The sequence below is a fragment of the Coptis chinensis genome, chromosome 2 (assembly GCF_015680905.1).
Source record: "Coptis chinensis isolate HL-2020 chromosome 2, ASM1568090v1, whole genome shotgun sequence".
Taxonomy (NCBI): Eukaryota; Viridiplantae; Streptophyta; class Magnoliopsida; order Ranunculales; family Ranunculaceae; genus Coptis; species Coptis chinensis.
Genome location: NC_141457.1, coordinates 98155755 through 98165998, shown reverse-complemented (window position 1 = coordinate 98165998; position 10244 = coordinate 98155755). Strand labels below are relative to the sequence as shown.

The 10244-nt window shown below is 33.7% G+C and overlaps 1 protein-coding gene across 1 annotated transcript; it reads left to right on the top strand.

Annotated features, from left to right (window-relative positions):
- The first annotated feature begins 4798 nt into the window (after positions 1-4798).
- LOC147519446 (putative protein phosphatase 2C 55) lies at positions 4799-8738 on the top strand. The gene is made up of 5 exons (XM_086594862.1): positions 4799-4925; positions 6495-7078; positions 7526-7841; positions 7972-8118; positions 8212-8738. The coding sequence occupies exons 2-5, from the start codon at positions 6963-6965 to the stop codon at positions 8494-8496; spliced, it is 864 nt and encodes a 287-aa protein (XP_086450988.1). The 5' UTR covers positions 4799-4925; positions 6495-6962; the 3' UTR covers positions 8497-8738.
- The last annotated feature ends 1506 nt before the right edge of the window (positions 8739-10244 follow it).

The window sequence follows — 10244 nt, the reverse complement described above, 5'->3', positions numbered from 1 at the left end:
GTCCATATATGCAGTCTTAATATGAGATAGCTTAATACCAGAAGAATCATAAGCATCCGCACCCAAACGAGGAAAACTCATAAGCATATTATCCATATTCTCATAATTTGTATGAAAATGTATCGGTTGGCCTATACCAATACTCAACCCAGAAATCATAGTGAAGTCTAGTGGTGTGAACCCTAACTCCGTACAAGAGAAATGAAATGTATGAGTTCTACTCCACCATCTTTCTACTAAAGCTATGACTACTGCCCAATCACCCTTCTCATAATCTACATCAACCAAAAGAACCAAAGGTGTATACAAAATATTATCTCTAATATGTACAAACTCATCCAAACTCTTAATAACCTTCCACCACTCTCTAACACCATGTAAAGCCGATCTAACTCGGTAGTCAATAACATACTGATATTATGAAAAAAAATAATGCGTATAAGATAAATAATTAATTGGTCCAACTCAACTAATTAATATTCAAAATATTTAATCAAAACTAATTAATTACCTGAGTATTAGCCATTGCACTCGGCACGTGTTTTGTATCACGTGTAGAAGAAACAACTTCCATATCAAGTGCTTCACCGGGTGCAAATTGCCAATCGAAGTCGTTCATCTGATACTCCAGTACATAGGGATGTCTATCAGTCGGCGCGACATCCTCTGGTTCTTCTCCCCCACTGTCTTCTCCCCCACCGTATTCTACTTCCTCAGGTTCTTCTCCCTTATCGCCAATGTCGTCTGTGTACTGCCAATCATCACCATCGAAAGGTTCAAAAAGATCCATATCAAATTTTAAGAGTTTCGGTAGGTTTTTGTTTTTTTTAAACTAAGGAGAGGGTTTTATAATTGTAAGAAGAGGTGAAAGTGACTGAACCGCGCGGCTTTGGAGCTGTTTATATAAAAGTAGCATGCGGTGTTCTGAAAATTGCGTAGGGTTGGGCCTGTCAGTTGGGCTTTAGTGGCGCAATTTTGGCAAAACCGCGTGGGCTATATGACGCAGTTTTGGCAAAACCGCGTAATTGCTTGATGAAATTTTGATGTTGCTCCTAAAGTTGTTTGGTGTTTTTTTAGTAGCTCTCTTAAAGATGCTCTAAAGAAACTCTAACCGCTAATTCAGTCAATCGTCATCTACCGTATGAAATATACCAGTAGATGTTCCAGCTTCATGAGAATGACCCGTCAAATTGTCTCATTTATTAATTAGTCATTTCAAATTCGATCTTCTTCTTCTAGAATAGCTCCCCAATTAACATGCTGGAATTTGAGATGAGATATTAGGAATCAAAGTTCCCAAGTGATTAGTCATTTGCAAACTTCCTAAGTGATTAGTGGTAGTTGTCATGTAATGGGACTTGAAATTTCTAAACTAGGAGAATGTTTAGTGTTGAATTCTTGAAACCAGAATTTTTACAGTCAAGTCGCCAACCCATGTTTGTCGGCTCATTTTCCATTGGATTTGGGTCGGGCTGGGCTTGAATATCTTTTTGTCATAATGGATGAGGCCTTTTATGGTATATATGCAACCGGATCAAGCCAACTTATGATTTGAATCGAATTCCCCTTCAGATCATTGGTCTTCAAACCAAGCGCAAAGACTAAGGCTGCGTTTATTTACTTGATCACTTGAGGAAAGGAAAAGAAAACCATGAGTGGTACTATGGAATAGAAAAGAAATGATTGTAATAGATTTTTCTTTTTGATGCATCTATTTGGTTACTTCAGAAAAGGAAAGGAAAACCTAGGAATGGAATCTATGATGTTTGTGAGGCCAAAACTTAATAAATGAAAGTAATAGAAAACTACATTTTTTTATTAAACTTTATTTCCTTTTTTTTTTTTCTTTTCCATGGGTGTTTATTAAGCAAAAGTTAAAGAAAGGAAAATAAAACTAGTCTTTTCCTTTTACTTTTTCTCTCAAATCCGAAGGTTGAGTGATGCAAATGTAGAACATAATTGGAGCTTTTAGATGCTTGGAAATGAGGATTTTAGTTTATGGAAATGTTACTTAACAAGTTCTATTAATTAGAGTGTGCTTTCAAGGTCAATGTAGCAATATCAAAATAGGATAAATAATAATATGGACGAAAATAATTATTTAATTAAGTTTAGTAAGTTATTTATTAGGTTTAGAAAAGTAGGATTTTTTGATGAGTTATGTTTTCTTAGACTATAAATAATTGTAATCGCCTCATTAGAGGAGAGTTTTTTTTTGTTATTAAAAATATTGATTAGAGAGTCGAGAGCTATTTATTTTGTGTTCTTGTTTGTGAGCTATTTTAGATCTAAGCACCATGCTACTACTACATTATTGAGCCACGAACTCGAAAACCCTTTCCTTTCCATTTCCACAGAGGAAATACAATTTTCTTTTCCATAGCAAACAAACACACTTGTATTTGTTAAAATTTTATTAATGGAAAGGAAAGGAAATAAAGAAAGTGGTCCACTGTGGAATGGAATGGAATGGAAAGAGTTTTAAGTATATGTATGTTTGGTAAACTATGGAAAGGAAAGTAAAACTGAGGAAAAGAATAATCCTGTTTGTTATCCAAAAGCTGTGGAAAGGAAAAGAAAGCTGGAAACATGAATAATTCATCCATATTACTTATCATTTTTCTCCAAAACTCATTGCTTTTGGAAAAATAAATAAAAAACAAATGGTAGGATTTTTTTCATTTTGCAGATATATACATGAAACTTGTAAATTAAAATGAATTTAGCATATAGAACCGAAAAAAATGACAAAAACTACCCTGTTTTAGGAGTATAAACACTTGTATGACACTTGCAAACTCATATATAATATTGTCTAACAATAATAATAGACAGTTATATGACACTTCAAACCACTCCAACAACCTAGGTATTTGCTTACCTTTATAGGTCTTCCTTTTTGGGTTTGCCTGCAACATAAAAAAGTATTCGTTGGATTTCAATAAAAAAATATTGAACCAATCTGCACTAAAACTGTCATAACTTTATTTGTATAACTCGGATTAGTACAAGGTAAATTGGGTATGAAACTACACTAAATTGTCTACAACTAACTTTCAGGCCACGAAAGGAGGTTCCCAACAGAAAATGCACAGAACACCACCAAACACAGAACTTTGACAGAAATATCCTGGTTGACCTATCTGCACTAAAACTGTCATAACTTTATTTGCATAACTCGGATTAGTCCAAGGTAAATTGGGTATGAAACTACACTAAATTGTCTACAATTAACTTTCAGGCCATGAAAGGCGGTTCCCAACAGAAAATGCACAGAACGCCACCAAACATAGAACTTCGTCAGAAAAATCCAGGCTGACCATTATGTAATAAAACAAGATGAATCCAATTGTATTGGAAAGCAAACTCGTAGATCTAAAAATCTTATTCAATCCCTGAGACCAAATTCTCAAGCACGATTTTTCAAGAATCTTTTGAACCAACACCATAAATTAAACCAACAAAATCTGCTTACACACTATATTATTTGTCACAAAATGAAAGGAACATAAAATCTTAGCTTGGGCACTAATAACTATGTTACAATTAATCGTAGTCATCCATAAAATATGCAGCAATTACACAAAAGACTGCAGCTATTTCGTAGTCATCCATATTCCTAAGACAGTCGATCAACAGAGTTACAATTAATTAACAGATAAACATATAATATTACAAATGAGTTAATATTAATACAATTAATTAACAGATAAATATTAATAACAACATATATAATATTAACTAACATGAAAATGTTTGCGATATCGAAATGATTGGTCATATAAAGTTAATTAATTACTAATAATAAGAAAAAAAATTGTATATTTAAAAAATATGTTTATCCCACAAAGAGAAAGACAGGAGAGAAAGAAAGTACCTGAGATGGAGTATAGCGTTTGAGTGGTGTCAAAGATGAGAAAAGAAGAAGAAGGGTGTGGTGGCTTGAGCTTTCGTTTTTTAGGGGTAAGGCACGGACACAAAACCATTTCCGTTTCCCTAGTTTTGTTTACATACGGAATAACCTATTCCTTTCCATGGGGCAAACAAAGAGCCAAAAAACTATGGAAATGGTGGACCACACCTATTTTCCTTTCATTTCCATAGTTTTTCCTTTAGAACAAACGCACTCTAAACTTATGGAAAAGGTGGACCACACTATACATTTCATTTCCCTTCCATCATCAAGTGTGTAAACAAAACGCAGCCTAAATTCATTCTATTGTTCATTGTCAAGGAACAATGACACACAAAGGTAACATATTATGTTACTCTTTATCTTTCTTTAGGTTCAAGAAATAATTATTTCTTATATTGATGATATATATAATTTTATTTGGTTATAGGGATACATGTTTGAAATTGATTTCTAGATCAATTTACCTTCCTAAATAAAGATAATGTGTCAAAGCCTCGAGGCGAAGACGCACACTGTTGGCGTTGGTGGTTGGGTCAAGTATGGGATTGATGCTGGAGAGTATGCACGCCAACTTATGTCAAACTGTGTACTTGCTATAAAGAACGAGCCTTGCGGTTGCTTACTTGTGTTGATCTCCAAAAGAGAGTTATATATACTCGATGATCAGCTCAGCCTACTCAAATTATAAAGTTGACGGATCTTCAACAGCTTGCATAATAACGCGCGTACACTGCGAAACAAAGTAAGTAAAAAAGTTCTACTTCTATTTGCCCTTTTCTTTATGGGTTATTGATCAAGATCGACTACTGGACAACTACATTGATCGATATCTTAACTAACTTGTTTTATCATATTTGGTTGCTGGTTGCAGAGTTTGCATGCTGTAAACATTGGCCTGGAAACAGCGTGTGGCTTTAGAGTTATACCTCCAACACAGCAATGCCGGTTTAATTAACTGCCCGTTATCAATTGGGAACCACAAAAGATCGATCATCCAAGTTCAGCTGAGGTAGTACAAGTACACGTAATAAAAGAAATAGGGTTAATTTTTCTAAACCCACCCCACACAAAATTACCCCTAAAAAAGAGCCGTTATTATATTTTGTCTTTTTCCTATTTACGCTTGAAAAATAGCTATGGTTAACTACCTGTTATTATAGTCTTGGTTTAGGGATAATTTTGGTATTAGGTGAAATAACATCGGAATTGAGATGGAAATCAGATAGCCGGGGAGGGATTGTGATGTTTACAAATGTGGGAGGTTTATTATAAACGGATGACAAATGTGGGTAGTTTAGACAAATTAACCCAAAGAAATATGTGACAAATATATTATAAAGTATATAATTGAGGAATAAAAAAATATAGGGAAGGAAAGAAAAGATACGCATGACTGAAGATAGTATTATTTGCTCTCATGTGTACTAGCTAGTTAATTACTTGCAATACACATAGTACATACATGGACAATACATCATATCCTTAGAGATAGATTGGTATAGTGTCAAAACTCAAAAGTCCCAATAATTATAATAATTAGAAAGTGATCCAGAACGGTAGAAGCAGGACTTGCAGTTCTTCTGCAACAAACTGGCCTGACCTGCAAAAAATGTAATCGAATACATGTTATGGGCTAACATTGTACGAATTTTCCCTAGCTTGTATGTAATTCAATCTTGTAATTTGAATTCGTCAACTTAATTATTTTATGCCGGGTTCACTATGTGTATTTCTAGTAAAATGTATATGATGAAGATAATATATTAATAAATATTTACGTACAATTTAGTGTATGTGTATTTGATCATATTTTGTGATGTATTAATTATACTTTTCCATACGACTATACCCTCGTTGTGACTTTTGTTCAGATATAAGGACGGCACCTAGCTAGTTCTATTCTAGTAGTTGTTTGCATTTGAAGAAGGCTTGGTAGCCAGGGAAATAACACTGCATTCTTAGGATCTCTATCAACTAACCATGCATATTACCATCTCTTCCATTTTCTGCATGTATGCTTGAGTGCTTGACCATTCTCTTAAGCAGTGTTTAGAAAATCGGACCGGACCGGTGGTTGAATCGGGGTCCGACTGGAACCGGTAAATTTTCGGTTCGGTTCAGTTAAAACTTGAGTTTATAATCGAACCTTCAGTCTAAGCTTAAACCGTGGTTGAACCGGTGAACCGGTTCAGTTCTAAACCGGATCGTCCTTATATAATTTTTTTTTTTTTTTTTTTTTTTTTTTTTTTTTTGAAAAATTGATAATGTGGGGAGTTGAACCTAACACCTAAACAAGATAATCCAAACTCCAAACCAACATACTACTATGTTCTTGTATAAGAAATTTATTTTGATACATAATACCAATTAATATTGAATTAAAACATGTATTTATTCATTTTATTATTGTAATTATTAAAAAATTTACTAAATAAACATAAATTGGTCCGACCGAATCGAACCATGGTTAAACCTGGTTGAACCATTTTAACAAAAAATCGGTTCGATTACCGGTTCGGTTTTCAAAACATTGCTCTTAAGTAGTTAACACAGTCCAATGAGTTTTTTTTTTTCACAGTCCAATGAGTTGATCGACACTCGCACTCCTAAAATCAATGAGAACAAGCAGGGTGGGAAAGAGTAGCAAAGCCCGACTGAACAAGTTTGTATATATTTCGAGTTGAATTCTCGGCAACCTGATTTTTTGTCGAAATTTTGTACATTATTTTGGGCAATCTGGCGGTCTACGTCCGCTGATTAATTGCGTGTTCAAAAAGTTTTCTTATGAAATCGTGTTACCAGTTTCAAGTGTAACGGGCAATCCGACTCCTAATTAGAGGTGATTCAAGTTTCTAATTTGGTATGTAATAATTAGGATATAAGTCCACTCCTACACGGAAATGAAGTTTCCAAATGTTGGTGTGTAATTGTTACGCTAAAGTGCCAACTTCTCTCCTATATATATTATTTGAGCCGCAACAAACAAACACAAAACTATAGAAAGAACTCTGTGTTCCTTTTCTTGCTTAATCTTTCTGCTCCAAATATGTCAATGCTTTTTGATAGTCCTTTACATGACGTACCAAGAATTGGTACCTCTTTGAAGCGTAGGAGTTCTTCAGAAGAATACTACAGTTGTTCATCAACAAGCAAAAGACAAAGGTAAGTTCGCAAAGAAAAAAACAATAAATCCTTGTATTTTCGATTAATTATTGTCTTTATGTAGTTAGGTACATACACTAAAACTCGTTAAACTCAACCAACCCTAAACCAAGAACTAGACAGCTTAGCAGGGGATAAACTCAGGTGGATGACCAATGCTGAAAACCCCAAGAATAATTTTAAGTAATGGGGGATACTTTTTTCTTTTATTATTGCATATTATTTATGATTATTATTTGATTACACAAATAATGAACCATAAATAATAGATACGCCAAGTACAAAGCCATGGGGTTACAAGAAGTTCTGTTTTGGTTTTATACTTTTATTCAAACAAAACAAGTGTTTCGTAATGTTTTGTATGTTCATTTAGTAAGTCTTTATCTTTATAGGCAATCTAGAACAACAGAAGAACTCATGCGTATGTTATTTGTTGATTTGTTACAGGGTTGATTCAAGCTTGAAATTAGTTTCTGGCTCCTTCTACATCCCTAAAGATGATGATTCAAAGCCTGAAGGTGAAGATGCACATTTTGTATGTGAAGAAGAGCAAACCATTGGAGTTGCAGACGGTGTGGGCGGTTGGGCCAAGTATGGGATTGACGCTGGAGAGTATGCACGCGAACTTATGTCAAATTGTGAACTTGCCACAAAGAATGAGCCTCGCGGTTGCGTTGATCCACAGAGAGTGTTAAATTCAGCCTACTCGGGCACTTTAGGCCTCGGATCCTCAACAGCTTGCATAATAACACTCAGAAACAAAGTGAGTTTTTTGTTTTAATTTATTCTCACCCTTTTTTAGGGTCAATTGATTAATAAAAGACTAGTTGTTAGTTGCTTTGATACCTTTAGTGCGCCCTTAACTAACCTGTGTTTGTTATATTTGGTTGCAGAGTTTGCATGCTGTAAACGTTGGAGACAGTGGCTTCAGAGTGTTCAGAAGGGGAGAGGGGTGCGTCTATCGATCTCCAGTACAGCAACATCAGTTTAACTGCCCTTATCAATTGGGGATCACAAAGGATCATCCAAGTTCAGCTGAGGTAATATACTTAATCAGAATACTAACAATTCCAACAGTATGATTTCCATGCATGAACACATTCACTAATCCTTTATATGTTCCTTACATATAGGTACTAGAGGTTCCAATAGAGGACGGTGATGTTATAATTGTTGGTTCAGATGGCTTGTTTGACAATGTGTTTGATTCTGAGATTGAAGAGATGGTGAACCAGGGAATCACAAACGGACAAAAGGCTGATGAGATTGCTTGCACTATAGCTGACCTCGCATTATATAATTCTTTCGACCGATTCAGAAAAACTCCATTTTCAATGGAAGCTCGAAAGGCCCGAGTCCAGCATTGTGGTGGGAAAATTGATGATATCTCTGTAATCGTTGCATTTGTTGTCTCATGAGCATCTGCTTGAATAACTGAAGTACCATAAAAGAACTACGTGGGGTACGGTTGATCTCACAAGTCACAAGTGGGTAAGGTTCCAGCATGAGTACTAGGGAGCCGACAAGTTACTTGGGCAAGAGTTGAGAGAAAATACATAATTGTGAATCTGTATACTGGCGCTGCTTGAGGCTAGAAAAAGAATGCCCCACTTTCCCTGTAATAATTGTGAATCCGGCAAGTTTTTTCATGTGGGATTCATCATCTGATGTAATTACTACTTTTATAAATATCAAGTGTAAATCTTTTATATATTTAGCAAATCGTCATTTATTTATTTATTATGTAATTGGATTTGTTATTACCCATTTGTGGTTTATTTTGAGAATAATTGATTCATTCCTGAATTTAATGGTTTATCTTTCGGTACATATCAGTAGTAAATATCCAAAGTCGGTGGATATATGCGAAATCTACTATCTACTATCTATATACTAAAGCAGAGACCTCTAATGGAGGATTTTTCTCTCCATGTGGCACTCTAATATGAGAGTTAGTTTTTTTGCTCTCCCATGCCAACTATAATATGAAAGATAATCTTTTCTAATAGTGTACAATTCCACATAGAATCTCTTTGGAGTTTGGAGAGTTTGAGTATATTTCTAATTCTTATATTTGGAGAGTTTGAGTGTATTTCCAATTTTTATATAATTGATAAAATAAAAAAAAAATTGCTAAAAAATAGGTGATTTGTAAAAGGTAATTTCCTATTACGAATCAAACACTTTTAGTGTTCCAATTCTTATATATTTAATCAAATAAAAAAATTGCTAAAAAATATGTGATTTGTATAAACTAATTCTCTATTACAAATCATACAATTTTAGTGTCTATGATAAAACAACGACTTATTTCGAATATATCCTTAATACAGCCTCAAAACATAGTTAAAAACAATTATACAAAAAATAACATCACAAAATATATAATAAAAATGGAAAAAAAAAAAAAAAAAAAAAACAACAACAACAACAACAACAACAACAACAAAGCAATAATGACAAATATTTTAAAAAATATATAATACTGAATAAAACTAACGTCAAAAAACAATTAACGGGGAACCGAAAACTGGATGTAAATGCATCGAACTAACCTTAAATAATATTTAACGGGAAATTGGAAATTTGATGCAAATGCAAGTATTAAACTAATCTTAAAAAGTAATTAATAGAAAATTGGAATATAGATACAACTGCATTAAACTAACCTCAAATAATAATTAAAGGAAAATCAAAACTTGGATGCAAATATATCAAACTAACATAAAAAAATAATTGTCGAAAAATCGAAAACTGGATGCAAATACATTGAGCTAACCCTCAAAGATTAAATTAACGGAAAAATCAGAAACTGGATGCAACTGCATTGAACTAACCTCAAAGAAAAATTAATTATAAATTGAAAACATGATACAAATGTGTGGAACTAATCTTAAAAAATAATTAATGGGAAATCGGAAACCGGATGCAACTGCACTGAACTAATCTCAAAAAATAAACTGGATGCAAATGCATTAAACTAATCTCAAAACATAGTTGGGTTATATGTTGTGGGAATATTTCAATAAGTATAGTTTTGCATTTAAAATGGTGTTTATCTTATCTCTTTCCGTATGATTGAGAACTCCTTGATATTCAAGTAGCTTCAATATATATGAATTTCACCTTATTAAGCAATCTCACAAAACTTCAATCAAACTTATTT